The following is a 17943-nucleotide window of genomic DNA, read 5'->3' as shown; positions in this document are numbered from 1 at the left end:
GTACTTGCTTTCCAGATTTTTGGCTGATGGGGCATCTTTCTGCAGCAGTCAATTTTACCTTGTCCATTTAAGTTGCTGTCCTTAATCCTATGTGACACCCTAACTTCCCCAGCTATTTCTACCATAAGGCAGTGTATGAATACAATTCAACATTCTCATTTATCTCCCCCAGTCCATCCCTTCCTTCAACTTTCTTATTTCGTAGAAGATGCATTGAATTTTAGGGCTCTATTCACCCCTCCTTTCCTCTCTTCATCTGTCTACTGTCCCTCCTTCCCCCTTGTTATTAATTAGCAGAATTTCGTTGGGAAATGATGTCTCAATTTACTCATGTGCTTAATGGGAGTTAGGACAACCCTTGGTAAGGTTAAGACATGGGAATGAAATCAGAAGTAACAGCATTTTCATGCAGGAGAAGCTACAGGAATGTGAGTTGTATTGTCACTAAGTTCGTCTGCCTCGTGGAGAGTAACTCCACACTTAAAAGTCTACTTTCGGTCAGTAAGCATTCAACGTGTAAAGGCCCTAGTAAGGCAGGCGTAGTGCGCGTGCGCAGTGGCTCCCGCGCCACGGAGGCGCTGGGAAAGAACCGGGGAGGCGTGGCCTCGTTCAGGCTTGCCTCGCGGATCCGCCCCTCGGACGCCCTCCTGGCGCCTGACGTCACGGCAGGCTCGCTCTTCCGCTTCCGGCAGCTCACGTTTCTCTTTCTTCCTGTCCGTCTGGAAAGATGGCGTCCCGCAAGGAAGGCACCGGCTCGGCTGCCACCTCTTCCACTACCACCAGCGGCGCCGTAGGGAAAGGCAAAGGCAAAGGCGGCTCTGGAGATTCGGCCGTGAAGCAAGTGCAGATTGACGGCCTGGTGAGTGGAGCTCCGCGTCTGCAGGCGCACGTGGGGCGAGCGGAGATCTCAGGCCGGTCCCGCCGGGCTCCCTTCCGGGCTGCCTCAGCCTTCGGGCGGCGTGAGGCCGGGCCAAGGCTTTCCTCTGCAGCCTTCCTCTTTCTCCTCTTGTCAGGACCCGACGGGGGCGGGGTGGGGGGCGGTGATGGAAGGGAGTGAGGCTCTGGCTGTGTGGCAGGTATGTGGAGTCTTGTTCTGAGATGTGTAGGGGAGGAAAGGGTTCTTCCTGGAAGTGTTGAGGGACCGAGGACCTTCGTGTAGGGCCGTGGGATCGGGAGCGCCAAGGACCTTGTTCTCGCCTGTGAACTGGGCTTTTGACAGATGTGAGCGTCTCAAGCGCACATTTGATGTGTGGCCACTTCCTGAGTCCGTAATTCAAGAACCTTCTCTGAAGCCTCAAACTTGGAAGTAAACTGACTTCAAGTACTCGTTCGGAACGACAAAAGAAGGCTGGAGAAAATAGTCTTACATGTTTTATCCCACAGCTACATTGTCTTTTTGCATCTCAATTAATTTTGCGTTTTCTCCTTTATGCATTGTTGGATCTGAATCCTAGGGGCTTCACTCCCCCCTCCCTTTTTGTGCTACTGGGGTTTGAACTCAGAGCCTCATGATTGCTGGGCTGGTACTCTACCACTTGAGCCATGCTCCCAGCCTTATTTTGCACTGGTTATTATCACTATTATTTTGTGGGTCATGGGGCTTGAACTCGGCCTGAGGGCTGTCCCTGAGCTCTTCTGCTCAAGGCTACCGCCCTACCCTTGAGCCAAGCCCCACTTTCCTTTTCTACAGGTTAATTGGAATTAAGAGTCTCAGATCCTTTTGTGCCTGGGCTGGCTTTGAACCTTGATCCTCAGATCTCAGCCTCCTGAATAGCTAGGAGGCCTGAGCTACTCCTCCCAGCTCAGAATCTCATTAAGCTTAAATGTGGTCCCCTTACCAATAAGATGCAGAGCATCTTTAGTTTCATCAAGGAGCTTGTTAGAAATAAAAACTGAAAAGTGTCATTTTGTCAACCCTGCTCTGACATACTGTGTCAGGTATATTAGTATTTTTTGGGGGGCGGGAGGTTCTAGTCATGTGGCTTGGACCTGCCCCTGAACTTTTTTGCTCAAGGCTAGCTATCAGTTGAGCCACAGTTCCACTTAAGGCTTTTTGGTGGTAAATTGGAGATGTGAGGCATATGGACTTAATCTATTTTGCCTGGCTTTGAATTGCAATCCTCAGATCTCAACCTCCTGAGCAGCTATCATCCTGGGTGTAAGCTATCAGCACTCAGCTTGGTCTGAACTTTTTTTTTTTTTTTAATAATTTTTTATTGTGATTAATAGAAGGGTTACATTATATTCACCAGATAGAAAGTGCATAACTTCACAAACATTGATGGCCTGAACTTTTTACAATGGTGATGGAGAATTCCATTTGACATATGGTTAGGCATGTTTACTTAATGACTGTTAATGTGTTTTCCTTTTTCAATTTCTATGGGGTGAGGTTGAAGACATTGTGTCCTCCATTGTTCAAGTGCTTAAAACTCATTGCCAATAAATACGGTTACCTTCTGTCTCTCTCTGTCTCTTTTCTCTCTTTGTCTGTCTCTCTCTTTCTCTGTTCACACATATATATGTATATTTTGTTGTTAGTTGTGGGGCTTGAACTCTGGGCATGGACAAGATTAGTACTCTTATCACTTGAGCCACAGCACCACTTCTGATTTTCTGGTTAATTGGAGATAATAATCTCATGGACTTTCTTGTGCCTGAGCTGGCTTTGAACCATGATCCTCAGATCTCAGCCTCCTGGGTAGCTAGTATTACAGGTGTGAGCCACCATCACTTGGCTCCTATATTTTACTTTCCCTGTTTTCTTTATTTTTCTTTTGCTTACTCTAGGTCTTGAATAAGTGCCTATGTACTGTTCCTGAGCATTTCTTTTTTCCCTCAAGGCTAGCACTCTACCACTTGAACCACAGTTCCACTTTCCACTTTTTGGGTTGTTAGAGATGAGTTTCACTGGCTTTCCTGCCTAGGGTCATTTTGAACCATGATCTTCAGATCTCTTCTTAGTAGCTTTACTAGCTAGGTTTACATGTGTGAGCCACAAGTGCCTGACATTATTTTCCCATTTTTCAAAAGTAATTTTGTTTTATGCTATAGTACTATATACTTACTGTTAGCCACTTTATTCCTTTAGTTTTGCAAGTAAGGTATAGTATGTTACTTATCTGTGGAAGTATCAGCTCAGATATCACTTTATTGGGCCCTTGTGTCTGAAACTTCCTTGTTTATTTCTTGCTGTTTTCCTCCTCATGCCAGAATGTTAACTTCTAAGACAGGACCCATGTCAGGTTTGTGCACTACAATGATATCCAATTGTCTGGAATAGTGCCTGACCATATTGCAAAAATGTGAATACTAATCTATCATGTGGAAATTTTTTTGAAAGTGAATTATGAGGAAGGAACAATGCTTTGTAGCATTGTAGGTATTTTTGAGAGAATCATGTTAAAGAACACAGTTGAGGCTTGGGAAACAGTTTTAGGAGGTCATTGGTTTTCAACTTTTTGTCAATTTTTTTTTTAACAAAAAAATTACTTCACCTGTCACTGGTGGCTCATGCCTGTAATCCTTGCACTGTCCTTCAGCTTTTCTCAAGGCTAGCACTTTACCACTTGAGCCGCAGCACCAGTTCCGGCTTTTCTGTATATGTAGTATCAAGGACTGGAACCCAGGGCTTCATGCATATACCACTTAGAGCACTTTGCCACTAAGCCAGGCCCTTTTTTTTTTTTTTTACAAAATATACAGTGAATATAACAACTGCATTTGCTCACCCTCCTTTAGTGTCACCTCCCTCCTCTCCTCATTGCTCTTTCACCCAAAGGCATTTGTGCTAAATTTTAAGCAGTTCATTAGTTATTCAGTAGAGTTCCTCCCCTAAGGTATTTATTTTTCCCTATAGGATTTATTTGAAGAAACATAAAAATCCATATAGTCTTGTTTTCTACTCATGCAGTGGTAGATTTGAGCAAAAAACTTGAAAAGATGATCATAAATCATTGAGAAGCAAACTTCACAGGACAGTTTATCTCAATCAAGGCCAATAGATTGAATACAACTGACACATGTCTATATGTATCATTTCTTATTTGTAAGGAAAAAATTATGTTGAACACCTGGTATAACCTAGTATCTTGAATCGTGCATATGGTTTGGATATAAAGTGTCCTACAAAAAGATTCACTCTAAAAGACTCAGTCTTCAGTGAAAGTGTTCCGTGATAGGGCCTTGAGAAGTGATTGTATTATCAGTGCTCTGTCCTAATTAGTGGACTCATCTGTTGGTAGATTCATAACCAATTAACCATATTGCACAGTAATTCTCAGGATGCCTTGGGAACATTTATAGTCTTTTCCTATAGTAATTATCTCCTAACATTGAACCGAAGTGCCATGAGTAGTATGTTTTTTCCAGTAAGTTACGTTTTGTTGTTACATTTACTATTACCTCCCTGATTTCTAGCTTTTTATTTGCTGAGGATGAAAGTCTGGTTAAGTAGTCTTGTTTACAATTATTTCTGACGTCAGTGTAAATTAAAGTGAAGATTAAACTAATTGCAGCCTGACATCTTGATTGTTGTTTACTTTTATTTTTCAAGTAATACGTTCTTGCATGTAAATATTATCTTTTATAGTAAAGAAAAAGCATTTGACATGCATGATTATATCTTAGTAGTTCTAGGAGTTGATAGGACTGGTATCATCTGAATCATCCATATAGTTCTCATATGGTAAGAAGTTGATGGCCAAAGGTACAAAACAAATTATCAGGGAGCTTAAATCATTATAAGTTTAAGGTCTAAATAGATGCCCATTCTACAGGTACTTTGTATAGATGATCCTTGTAAGATTGCTCCCCTAGCAACCCACAGTAAAGTTTATTAATGTAAGGTAAATTTAATTTAGTTTGTAGCTTGCTGAGCATCCTAGTTTAGCAACTCCTGTTTATTTTCTTGAGGGGAGTCAGAATTCCCTCCATTGTTCACTGCATATCACTTCATCCATGAAAAGATCAAAATTCCAAGTTGGATTTCCATTGGTATTGCACCATTATAAAGTTGAAAAGTTGTAAAGTGTTAAATCAGAAATTTATACTATCTTTGTAGATTATAGCTTTGAAGACTTGCAACTTTGAGAATAACAGTAGGAACCATTATTATCACCATTTTACAAGGGGATACCTGATAAAGATAATGTAAATAGGAAATGTGTTTTGGTTAGGACAAGACAGGGAACTAGAAATTAAATAGGCACAGCGTAATTGAGTGTTCTTCACTCAAGTGTTAATGTTTTCTGAAACTTGGGTCTTTCAAGTGTGTTTAAAATTTCATTTTATATCTGACAGGGTAGTTTCTTAGAAGAAAGCTTCTGCTCTTAATCCTTATAAGAAAATTTGCTTTTTATTCACTTTTTCTTGAAGTTCATGATTTTGTTTTTGTAAAATATTAATCTAGATACTTTGTTATTTCATTTGTCAAGGTATGAAGTAATGTGTAGAAGTTAGATAGCTTTGTTTTTCTGAGTTACTGCTTTAAAAATACCACTCTTATATCTAGTGGAGATTAAATACCAAAGTAGTTTGTATACCAATCCGTTAGACAACAAATTGTACTTCCACCAAAATTGCGAGGCCTGAACTGGATATTTTTGTTAATATTAATAGACTCAATCCAGGCATAAGAGAAAAATGGATTCAGAAAAATGCTGATAATTCAGTATAAATTTAGTTTTTTTTTTAATCCTTGAGTGTAAATTTTGCCATACAAGTTTATTTGATCTACAGATCACACTTAATGTAGTCTAAGTTGACAGTATGTATCATGATGATTGTGTGAGATTTTTCTTTGTACATTCTGTCTTCAACTGGTTTCATTTCGGTTGACAAATGTTTGTTTATAATACAATACAAATGGGTCCCGGAGTTTGGCCTGGCGTAGAGGTAGAGTGCTTGCCTGGCACATACAAAGACCTGGGTTTGAGTCCTTGGTACCACAAACATTGAAAAAGCTGGAAGTAGTACTGTAGCTAAAGTGGTAGAACTCTAGCCTTGAGGAAAGCCCAAGGACAATGCTTAGGCCCTGAGTTCAAGCCCCACAACTGGCAAAAATAAAAAATATGAGTTTATATCTGTGCTGTTTGTGCTTTCTGTTTCTATTACAAAACCTCACATAACTGGTTTTCAGGCTTCATTTTGGACTCACCTGTGACAGACAATGCACCGGAGTACATTATCTTATTTTACTTTTTTTTTTAAAGAATTTATTAATGTTGATTTTTACATCATATTTTAAATGACAAGTTTAACAAACAAGTGTTCAAGGAGGGAATCTATTTACAATCACTGGGACTTAGTATTTAGAACTTAATCAAAATTAGGCTAAGGGTTTGTATGTCATAGAAACATTAATTTAAGAAATAAAACATGTCTATAGAGTCATAGGTCTTATTTTACTTTTTTATATTTTATATTTTATATTGTCGGGTAATGTATAGAGGGGTTACAGTTACTCTTTGCCAGATAGTAGGTGCATTACTTCTCACCATTATCTTCTTAAAGGACAACTGTACTAAAACTCAAAAGCTCTTTGGATGGGGCCGGGAGTTTGGCCTAGTGGTACAGTGCTTGCCTAGCATGCACGAATACCCGGGTTCGATTCCTCAGTACCACATACATAGAAAAAAGCTGGAAGTGGTGCTGAGACTCAAGTGGTAGAGCTCTAGCCTTGAGAAAGTCCAAGGACAGTGCTCAGGCCTGAGCCCAAGCCCAAGACTGGCAAAAAAAAAAAAAAAAAAAAGAAAAGCTCTTTGGAAAATCACATTACATACAAAATAAAATCAAATTTTTTTGTCTACTCTTTGAAGTTTATCATTTGACAAAAAGAAAACCCCACACTGTAATATTATGTATAAATATGGAGTTTTAAATTTAAAAAAGTTTATTTCCATTAATATTCACATGAAGATCAGTTTCTTAAGCCTCTTTTGTACTATTAATTCCATCCCTCCCCCTTTTTTTCCTTTTAACTTTGGCAGTACAGGAATTTAAACTTGGGGTCTTTTGCTTGCTATGCAGATGCTCTACCACTGTACCTAGCCTTCATAGTTTTTTTTTTTTTTTTTTTTTTACAATCACTGGTCATTTTTATTTTATTTTATTTATTTATTTTTTTGCCAGTCGTGGGCTTGAGCTCAGGGCCTGAGCACTGTCCTTGGACTTTCTCAAGGTTAGAGCTCTACCACTTGAGCCTCAGCACCATTTCTGGCTTTTTTCTATGTATGTGGTACCAAGGATTCGAACCCGGGTCTTCGTGCATGCTAGGCAAGCACTCTACCACTAGGCCAAACTCCCGGCCCCTTATTTTGTATTATCAAGGTAATGTGTAGAGGGGTTATAGTTACATTTGCCGGATAGTAGGTGCATTACTTCTCAGATGCTGATACCTCTTATGTTCTTGTTCCTATTTCCATCCCCCATCCCTCCCAATCTTCTTGTTTTCTCCCCTTCCCTTTCCTATTTCAAATAAACAAATACAGTATTCCAGGTAACAAAGTCAAATACAGTAACAATGAAATTAACCAAAGGGCAACAAAGAAGAGAAGTAACATAGTACATTAAGAGCAACAATCACTCAAGATAAAGCTCTTGAGTTGTTAAATGAATGTGTTGTCTTTCCAGGCTTGCCTTCTTTCTTTTTTTTCTCTTTTTCATATATTTTTTTTATTGTAATTAATAGAAGGGTTAGCCTTCATATTTTTAAATTTTGTTTTGAAGGACTTTTTCAGCAGGAGAATGAATAATTACCTTATAGTCTTATGGTAATATATCTTTTATATTGAAAGAAAAGCACTTTCAACTTTTTAAGCTTGTTAAACACAACAATTACACCCAGATACACTAACATAGAACAAAGTAAAAAGACAAAGATGAATGGTGAAAAGTAACTCTGACATCCTGACTGTCAGTTGCCTCTGTTTTCATTTTTCTTTCTTTTTTTTTTTTTTTTCACCAGTCCTGGGCTTGAGCTCAGGGCCTGAGCACTGTCCTTGGACTTTCTCAAGGCTAGAGCTCTACCACTTGAGCCTCAGCACCACTTCCAGCTTTTTTCTATGTATGTGGTACCAAGGAATCGAACCTGGGTCTTCATGCATGCTAGGCAAGCACTTTAACCACTAGGCCAAACTCCCGGCCTCATTTTTCTCTGTATCTGTTTTAATAAGTCTTCTGTTAAGGAAATAAAAATATGATAATTGAACTGCCCTCAAATAACGTAATCATCTTCTGTTTCAACAGAGGTCCGTACTTTGAAAATAATACACTGTACTTAGAAATTGGTAACTCACAGCAGTTCTGAATTTTTGTTTTGATTTGTAGGAGAGAAAATAAACTTTGATTTAGCTAAGGATTTTTACCATTAATTTAGGTAAAAATATGTTTCAGGATATGTGAGTAAATTTACAGGTGTGTGTTATGCATAAGTGTATGTGTATTTGGTAGCATGGAAACATACAAATTAAAATGCTCAGTTAACATTAACTGGATTTGCATGTCTGTACATTTAATTGAGTCATTGTATTTTGTAGATTGTTTTTATGAGACAAGTGCCATTCTAGTGGATTTCTTGATGCTACATTTTCCTTCCCATTTTTAAGGAAGTTTTATTAGTTGTTTTAACTTTTGAGAACATGGAGCATCAATGAGCATTAGATCTACAAGAATAATAGTGAAATATGTTCTCTCCAACCCAAATATTATAGAGGTGATATTGATTAAGTATATTGGAGCATTGTAATTAATTCCATATGTGTCAAGGGCAAAGTATCTTTTTTCCCCCTGTATTGAAGTTACTTAAATTTCTTTCACATCAAAACTTAACAGCAGTGATTTAAATCCCATTTATTATTTGACTTAGCCAGTTATGAAATGGAATCCCTATCCCACTTGAGCCATAAAATGTGTTAAATTTAAGACTAACACAGTTTTCTGCTTTTTGAATTTACATTTTGGCAATAACTACCTTCTTTGTTCAGTGTTAGAAAAAATGATCTAGGCTTAACAAAATAAGAAAACTGCCAACTTCACAGATCAGTAAGTGAAAGAAGCCAGAATTAAATGAAAGTCTAGATATTGATTTTACAGAATATGCTAAGGGGAGATTTTGTGGCATTAGGGTTTCTTTGAGACTAAAATTCTTTTACAGTAATAGCAGTTCTTTGACAGTGATTGATGTGAGAAATTCAGGTTGTGGGCCTTACCTCCCAGAAGCTGCAAACTGGAGTAAAGCCAGCTAGGAATTGTGCATCTTGCCTGACCTTCTCTTCAACTGGCCAGCTCTGGTTCAGTTTTGGTTTTGCTATTTCATTTCAGACTTTAAAAAATAAACGCAATGATCTTTGCTTTTATTTTTAGCTTTTTAAATTAAAAAATATTATAAAGGTGATGTACAGGGTGGTTACAGTTAAATAAATCTGGTCGAGTACATTTCTTTTTGGGGAATGTCACCCCTTCCCTTGCTCTCTCCCACCCACATTGTCTAATGAGTATCATTGCTGCTTTTGTTCACCCTTTGTCCCTCCATTTCTATGCCCCACTGGTTAAACTCTCAAAGACAGACAAATGTGCAAACAAGACAGAAAAAAAAAACAAAGAGAAAAACCTCAACCAAGTTCCAGGTGCTGGTGACTTATACCTGTAATCCTAGCTGACTCCAGAGGCTGAAATCTGAGGATCACGGTTCAAAGCCAGCCTGGGCACAAAAGTCCTTGAGACTTCATCTCCAATTAACCAGAAAACTGCAAGTGGTGCTGTGACTTAAGTGGTAGAGCCTTGAGCTGAAGAGCTCAAGAACAGCGCCCAGAGTTCAAGTCCCACAACAGACAGACAGGAAGGAAGGAAGGAAGAAACAACTTCTTTCCATTACCTGTAGTTCATTTAATGATCTCTCATAGGACACTTACCTACCTATACACATTGAACATTTGTGTAAATTAATTGTATTATTGCTTTTTTTCATATATTTTTTATTGTAATTAATAGAAGGGTTACATGATATTCGCCAGATAGATGGTGCATTAATTCCCATACATTGATACCCTTTCACATGTCTTGGTCCCCATTTCCCTCTTCCCTACCCCTCATCTTGTTTTCCCCCGTTTCCTATCCAATTTCAGATAACCAAATTACTATTGCTTTTTTAATGCAGATTAAAAAAACCTTTTATTTCAAAACTTGGTTGTTGCAAGAGATAAATCTTGTTCTAGATAAGTTTGGTGTGTGGTAGTTGATTTTTTTTTTTCTAAAATAAGATAATATACATTTTGTTAGATTGAGTAAATATTTTGAGGAATGGGAAAATGTTCTGTTGTGTTTGTGGCACACGTTGAACCTTGTTTTATTCTAGAGTCTGAATGTTCTGCTGGAGCTCAAATGGAACTTCTACCTGCATAATGTTACAGTTCTGTGCTATTGCTTTTGCACAGCATCTTGTGGGAGATTAAGACTGACATCAGAAGCTTTTAAAGTAGTCTGACACTGCACTGGATGGGTGTGGCCTATGGGCTTGCATTTTTGTCATTTATGTTTTCACTTTTTTAATAAGTAATTTTTAATCCATTTTACTGATACACTGGGTGTGGGGGAATAAGTTCTTCACTTCCAATAGCTTTAGAAACACATAAGGTTTTTTTTTTTTTGTCGATTGTGAGGCTTGAACTCTGGTTGTGGGTGCTATCCCTGAGCTCTTCAGCTCAAGGATCTATCACTTGAGCCACAGTGCCACTTCGATTTTATGGTTGTTAATTGGAGATAAGAATCTCATGGATACTTCTGTGCCTGGGCTGGCTTTGAACTGGGATCTTCAGATCTCAGCCTCCTGAGTAGATAGGATTATAGGTGTGAGCCACCCGGTGCCTGGATAAGTTTTTTTTTTTTTTCAATTTATTTTAGCTAATAGTTTTCTATCACCAGTCTAATAATATTTAATGCATTGATATTGAGCACTATGATCATTAATTTTTAGATTAGGATTTTTTTTTTTTGGTGTTCTCCCTCTCTCCCCCCTTAGTACTGGAGTTTTAACTCATCTTAAACCTGAAATGGCCTTGTACTCTTCTGCCACTGGAGCCATACTTACTGATGGTTAATTTGGATGTGTAGGCTTGTGGATTTTTCTGCCGAATTCATTCAAATTGTGATTCTCTAGATTTTAGCCTTATGAGTAGTTAGGATTATAGGTATGTGTGAATCATGTTAAAGCATTTTTCCTTTTTTATTAAAATATTTTATTAACATTGATTTTTTTACATCATATTTTAAATGTCAAATTGAACAAGTCTTCAAGAATGGGATCTCTATATGCAATCACTGGTATATAAATTTAAGAACAAAATTAAAATTAAGCTGAGAGTTTGTATGTCATAGATACATATTGACCTATATAACATTACGTCTATAGCTTATATATCCCATCACAGATTTTTATCTCTATGTAGTTATATTTATATATCCAAGATCATTTCAATGACCTCGAATACATGAATATCGAGTCATCACTCTTGTGTTTTTTGGATCTAATATCCACATATCAAGAAGACTATGCACCTTTTGTTCTTTTCAACATGATTCTCTCTAGTTTCATCCACTTCCCGGAGAATGCCATTATTTTATCTTGTCTGCTGGCTGTATATATGTACCTCATTTTTTCTATCCATTTATCTGTAGTGGGGCATCAGGGTTGTTTCCATCACTTGGCTGTTGTGAATAGTGCAGTGATGAACATGACTGTGCAGGTGTCCTTATATGATAAAACATTTTAATAACTTCAACTCCCTCCCTCCCTCCCTCCCTCCCTCCCTCTTTTCTTTCCTCTCTCTTTCCCCCTGTCTCTTCCCCCTCCCTTTTCCTCTTTCCCTCTCTCCCTCTCTCCCTGTTTCTCTTTCTCTCCCCCTCTCCCCTCTCCCCCCTCCCTCTCTTTCTTTTTATTGCTAGTCCTGGGGCTTGAACTCAGGGCCTGAGCACTGTTCTTGGGCTTTCTCAAGGCTAGAGCCCCACCACTTGAGCCCTACCACTTTCAGCTTTTTCTGTCTGTGGTACCGAGGAATCAAATTCAGCTCTTCGTGCATGCTAGGCAAGCACTCTACCACTAGACCAAACCTCTGACCTATATCTATTTATTTTTATTTTTATTTTTTTTGCCAGTCGTGGGCTTGAGCTCAGGGCCTGAGCACTGTCCTTGGACTTTCTCAAGGCTAGAGCTCTAGCCCTTGAGCCCCAGCACCATTTCTGGCTTTTTTCTATGTATGTGGTACTGAGGAATCGAACCCGGGTCTTCATGCATGCTAGGCAAGCACTTTAACCACTAGGCCAAACTCCCAGCCCTATATTTTTTTCTTTTTTTAGCTGTACTGGGATTTGAAATCAGGACCTTGTACTTGCCATTACTATAGGTAGATGTTCTATTGTTTAATCCATATACTGCAGCTCATTTTGATTGAGTTATTTCTTCAGTAGATTGTGTGTGCGCATGCGCGCGCGTGTGTGCGTGCGCACATGCCAGTGTGTTGTGGCAGTACTAGGGCTTCAACTTAGGGCCTCGTGATATTTCTTAACTCTTTTCCTCACAACTGGTATTGTGTCACTTGAGCTACCCCTCCGCTTATAGCCTTTTACTGGTTAATTGTAGGTAAGATATTTCACTGTCTGGGCTGGCTTTGAACCGGATTCTCAGATTCAGGATTATAGGTGTCAATCATGGGTGCTAGGCTCATTACCTCTATGCTCCTGTTGACCTAGATCATGATCCTTCTTACATTTCTGGCATAACAGATGTGTACTGCCACACTCAGGTTTTATTGATTAAGAAGGTGTGGCGGGGGGGGGGGGGGGTGTGTCTTGTTAAGTATAAGAAATCCTGTTAAGTGCAGTAAGTCAGGCTCACAGTGACAGATAGATGCATATTTTCTCTGTGGAGGCTAGAACTAAAATACAACTCTGCATGATAACATATACAAGGCTTAATGTATTTACAAACAAACTGACTAGGGGAACAGTTAATGTACTATTTGTAGATTTTGTTTATGGACAAGGCATAGCAATGGATAGGGGAGGATGAGCAAATGCAGAAATTATATTTAATGTACATTATGTAAAAAATGAACTTTGTAACTTGAGGGTAGGGAATGGAGGAGGAAAATGGGGGGAAAGAAAAGAAGGGTGACATTGACCAAAAAGCATTGTACTCATAAACTGACGTGAAATTGTAACCCCTTTTTACAACTACTTAATCATAATAATAAAATGAAAGAAAAGATGAAGAGGGGGATCTGGACTGCCCTCAACCCAGAATCTTTTTGGTCTCTTTTTTCCAAGTAACTAGAATTATACATGTGAGTCACTCTACCTGGCTAGCTTTTGGTTTTTCCAATTTTCTTTTCCTTTCTTTTAATATCAAGAAAGAAAAATAATTCAAAAATTTGTCTATGTTTTAACTGTATACTTTAGGTTGCAACTTCTGCTCTCTCAATGAGTTCAGCTTTATAGTTAAATTTGAAATGGTAGATTCCATAGGGCTAAACATTTTGAACTACTCATATCCCTAATTATGTCAGTGATCCTTTTTAGTAGATCTTTGTGTTAATTACTGAGACTGCAGGAAACCTGCTGCTTTGTCTGGTGCATGTTCACAGTAAGAAGTACAGAAAGCTTGTTGATTGATAATTGGCACAGGTAAGGTAAAGACTATTCCTCAGTTGTTGAAAAGTAGTCTTAGTACCCAAAAGCTACCTCTTAAACAATAATCATTTCTTAATTTGCATTAGTGTGTTCAGTGACATCTGAATAAAGTTGAAGATTTAACCATACCAGCAGGTGCTTATGACTTAGAGTATGTGTATACTTCTCATTTTTTGTCCTTTTTGAGTTTACATAACTGCTAAAATACAAATTCTAAAATACAAAACGAACATCATAATATATATATATATATATATATATATATATATATATGAATATACCGGTAAACAAATTGACTCAAGCACATACTTAGGGGAAGGGTCCAGTGGTGTAACTCCTATGAACTACTGAACTGTTTAACATAAATATCAGGAAGCTGAAACATGTTCTAGGGAAAGGGGAGGACAATGAGAGAGGAGGGGACACATGAATGTAGGGAGGAAGCTTGATCAAATGCAAGCATTAAATTTTATATACCTTATATAAAAATTGAATTATGTAACTTGAGGTTAGGGATGAGATGGGCAAAAGGAAAAAGGAGAATGATGAAAAGTGTGGTACTTATAACCTGACTTCTAGAATTGAAACCTCTTTGTACAGCTACTTGATAAAAATAAATATTAAAAAATGGGCTAACTTATAAAATTGATAGTTTTTTTTGGTGGGTCATGGGGCTTGAACTCTGGGCCTGGACACTGTCCCTGAGCTCTTCAGCTTAAGGCCTATTGCCCTACCCATGAATCACAGCCCCACTTCCCATTTTCTATGGTTAATTGGAGATTAGAGTCTCATTCATTAGTGCTTGGGCTGGCTTTGAACCGTGATCCTCAGATCTGTAGTCTCCTGAATAGCTAGGATTACAGGTATGAGCCACTGTACCTGGCAAAATTGATAGTTTTTTTCTTTTTTTTTCTTCTTCAGTCATGGGGCTTGAACTCAGGGTCTGAGCATTGTCCTTGGTCTTTTCTCAAGGCTAGAGCTCTACCACTTGAGCCACAGCACCACTTCTAGCTTTTTTCTACGCACGTGGTAACCGAGGAATTGAACCCCATGCTAGTACATGCTAGGCAAGCACTCCACCACTAGACCAAACTCCCAGCCCCCCAAATTGATAGTTTTTACCAAAACATTTACTGTTTTGTTTATTTACTTATTTTTGCCAGTCCTTGGCTTGTACTCAGGACCTGAGTGCACTGTCTTTGGACTTTCTCAAGGCTAGAGCTCTACCACTTCAGCCTCAGCACCACTTCTGGCTTTTTTCTATGTATGTGGTGGTACTATGGAATCAAACCTGGATCTTCATGCATGCTAGGCAAGCACTCTATCACTAGACCAAACTCTTGGCCCCTGTTATATTTATTATAAGTAAATACAAATATTTTATAATGCAACTTAGTAATAGAAAGCAAAATACGTGAAATGTTTATAAAATTGTAGAACAGTGTCATTCTTCTGCTCTGATTAAAGTGTTTTACTTGCTGGGTGCTGGAGGCTGATGCCTGTAATCCTACCTACTCAGGAGACTGAGATCTGAAGATCAGTTTGAAGTCAGCCTGGGCTGAAAAGTCCCCATAAAACTCTTATCTCTAGTTAACCACTTAAATGCTGGAAATGGCTTTGTGGCTCTAGTGGAGTGCTAGCCTTGAGGCCAAAGAAGCTCAGGGCACTGTCCCTGAGTTCAGTCAAGGCCCACAACCACCATCACTACCGACAAAAAGTTCTTTCTTGAAATTTATTCTGAAATACAACAGAAAGTAAGTTTGAGTGCATGTAGCTCGATAGCCTGAGATTCACAGGATTTTGGTTCAAAGTCACGCTAGAAAAGACCCCTAAAACCAGCAAGAAGTTGGGCTGGAGAGATGGCTCAAGTGATGGAATGCCTGCTGAATTGTGTAATGTTATTTTAAAATACAACTGATTTCACTGGTAGATTGGCTTTATTGTTACTGTTATTTATTATTTTAGAAAGGAAAGAGGAAAGGTGTACCACTTTTAAATTAGTCTTCATTTGTCTTAGACCTATTCTATTAAAACATAACTCATGTACTTTATGGTATTAGCATTTAATTTAAAAGGTTTGACATCTTTTGAAATATGTTATTGGTATTATCCTTACCTGAATCTTTATAGGGCTAATGGCTTATTCTTTCTTATGTCCAAGAGATCTTTCTTGGATTCCCATTAGTGAAAATTCCTTCCTTGTCTGTCATAGTATTCCTCCTTCTCTTCATACTTTCCAGTCTGTAACCATATCACTTTTTTTTTTGTCATTTTGTATAGCAGTTCTTAACGTGTGAGCATCATAGACATTTCTTTTAGTGTCTCCAAGGTCAAAACTGTTCTCATAATAATGCATACATGTTATTTGCTAGCTTTACTCATTCTTTCACTAGCTTTTATGGAGGTTTCCAGATGCGCAGTGATGTGTGGTACCATAAATATTGAATACAAAAGAAGTTCTGATAACCCATCTGTGTTCTATTAAATCAAACATTAAAAAGATTTATGAAAATATAAAACAATATGATTCTAATGTTCAGATTAAAATGTTTCAAAAATGTAAATTTCCACAAAAGTGTGAAACTTTAGTTTCTGATTAAATATTTTTGTTTTGGAAAGTGGCAATTTTTCAAAAAGAAAATGCAGTTTATGCTAGCATGTAATGTGTTTTATTTTTAAGAGAAATAAAGCATTTAGTCCTGAGGCTTGAACTCAGGGTCAAAGTACTCACTTTTGTGCTCTACCCTTCAGGGTAATTTCAGTAAAGGAGATACCTGTTTACTATTTGAAGATTGGAATGTCTTGCCCACTTGAGAGAATGCAAGTCTCATAATCTGTGATGTAGTTGTAGAGATTGACCTTCAAAGAACGAGTGTGTTCTTTGTGTGTGTGGGGAAAACAAATAGGCTAATCAGTCAGACTCAGAATGTGACAGTTTCAGGAAGTGTTAAAAAATTTGGTACTTAAGGTTTCTCTGTGAGGCACAATTTGTAGAAGACTCCTCATTTGCCTGCTAATTTATACAGTAAAAAAACCTAGTCAGCTCTAGTTTATATGTCCTGGGGTGAAGTCATAATCCTTAAGTCTTACTTGCTCCAGAAATATTAATTGCTTATATTAAGAGTTTCTAGTGTTCCTTTCACTCTCATTTCTCATTGGAGAAATCTTCCAAGTAGGGCTGAGTTCACTTATTAGGGATGATGTTTTTGCCTTTATAGTGACTTTTGAGTCTATATTACTCAATGACCTCACTTTTTAACAACACTGAAGTCTTGGAGGAATGTTTCATTCCATGGGTATACTATATTTTGGGTATGTTTTTTATTTTATTTTATTTTGGTCAGCCATGGGTCTTGAACTCTGGGCTGGCCTGGGTGCTATCCCTGAGTTCTTCAGCTCAAGGCTATTGCCCCACCTCTCAAGCCACATTGCCACTTCTGATTTTCTGGTGGTTAATTGGAGATGAGAGTCTCCAGGACTTTGGTGCCTGGGCTGGCTTTGCACCATGATCCTCAGAGCTCAGCCTCCTGAGTAGTTACGATTACAGATGTGAGTCACTGTGCCCAGTGCTTATTTTTAATTTTTGCCAGTCCTGGGGCTTGAACTCAGGGCCTGAGCACTGTCCTTGGGCTTTCTTAAGGCGAGAGCTCTACCATTTGAGCCACAGTACCACTTCCAGCCTTTTCTGTGTATATTATACAGAGGAATCTAATCCGGGTCTTAGAGCATGCTAGGCAAATACTCTACCACTAGGCCATGCTCCTGGCCCCTTGTGTGCCTTCCTGCAATTTGAATTCAGGGCCTGGGCACTATCCTTGAGTTTTTGTTTTTCTCAAGGCTCTACCACTGGAGCCACTGCTCCACTTCTAGAATTTTGGTGGTTAATTGGAGATTAAGAGAGTCTCATGGACTTCTTTGCATGTACTGTCTTTGAACTATGATACTCTGATCTTAGCTTGCTTCCTAAGAAGCTAGAATTGCAGCCATGAGCTCCTGGAAACCAAGTTCACCTTTTTTTTTTTTCCCCATTTTAAGAATATTTTATTTACCTTTTGCGATTACATAGTCATTGTTGATCTAATATAATCACTTAGACAAAGATTTCCAAGTTTTTTCTTTTTTAAACTTGGCCTGGGGCCAAGTTTTTTGCCAGTCTTGGGCTTGAGCTCAGGGCCTGAGCACTGTCCTTGGACTTTGTCAAGGCTAGCGCTCTACCACTTGAGCCTCAGCACCACTTCCGGCATTTTCTATGTATGTGGT

The 17943-nt window shown here is 38.5% G+C and overlaps 1 protein-coding gene across 1 annotated transcript in view; it reads left to right on the top strand.

Moving 5' to 3' along the window:
- The first annotated feature begins 697 nt into the window (after nucleotides 1-697).
- The window catches only part of Eif3h (eukaryotic translation initiation factor 3 subunit H), a 79271-nt gene continuing 62025 nt past the window's right edge, over nucleotides 698-17943 (top strand). The window contains exon 1 of the mRNA XM_090339302.1: nucleotides 698-859. Within this exon, the coding sequence (XP_090195428.1) occupies nucleotides 728-859 (132 nt within the window). The 5' untranslated portion in view covers nucleotides 698-727. The remainder of the gene's footprint in view (nucleotides 860-17943) is intronic.

This window comes from Megascapheus bottae, chromosome 9, assembly GCF_031878675.1.
Source record: "Megascapheus bottae isolate mThoBot1 chromosome 9, mThoBot2.hap1, whole genome shotgun sequence".
Classification (NCBI taxonomy): domain Eukaryota; kingdom Metazoa; phylum Chordata; class Mammalia; order Rodentia; family Geomyidae; genus Megascapheus; species Megascapheus bottae.
The sequence above is the reverse complement of the archived record's forward strand: the minus strand, read 5'-3'. Positions and strand labels throughout refer to the sequence as shown.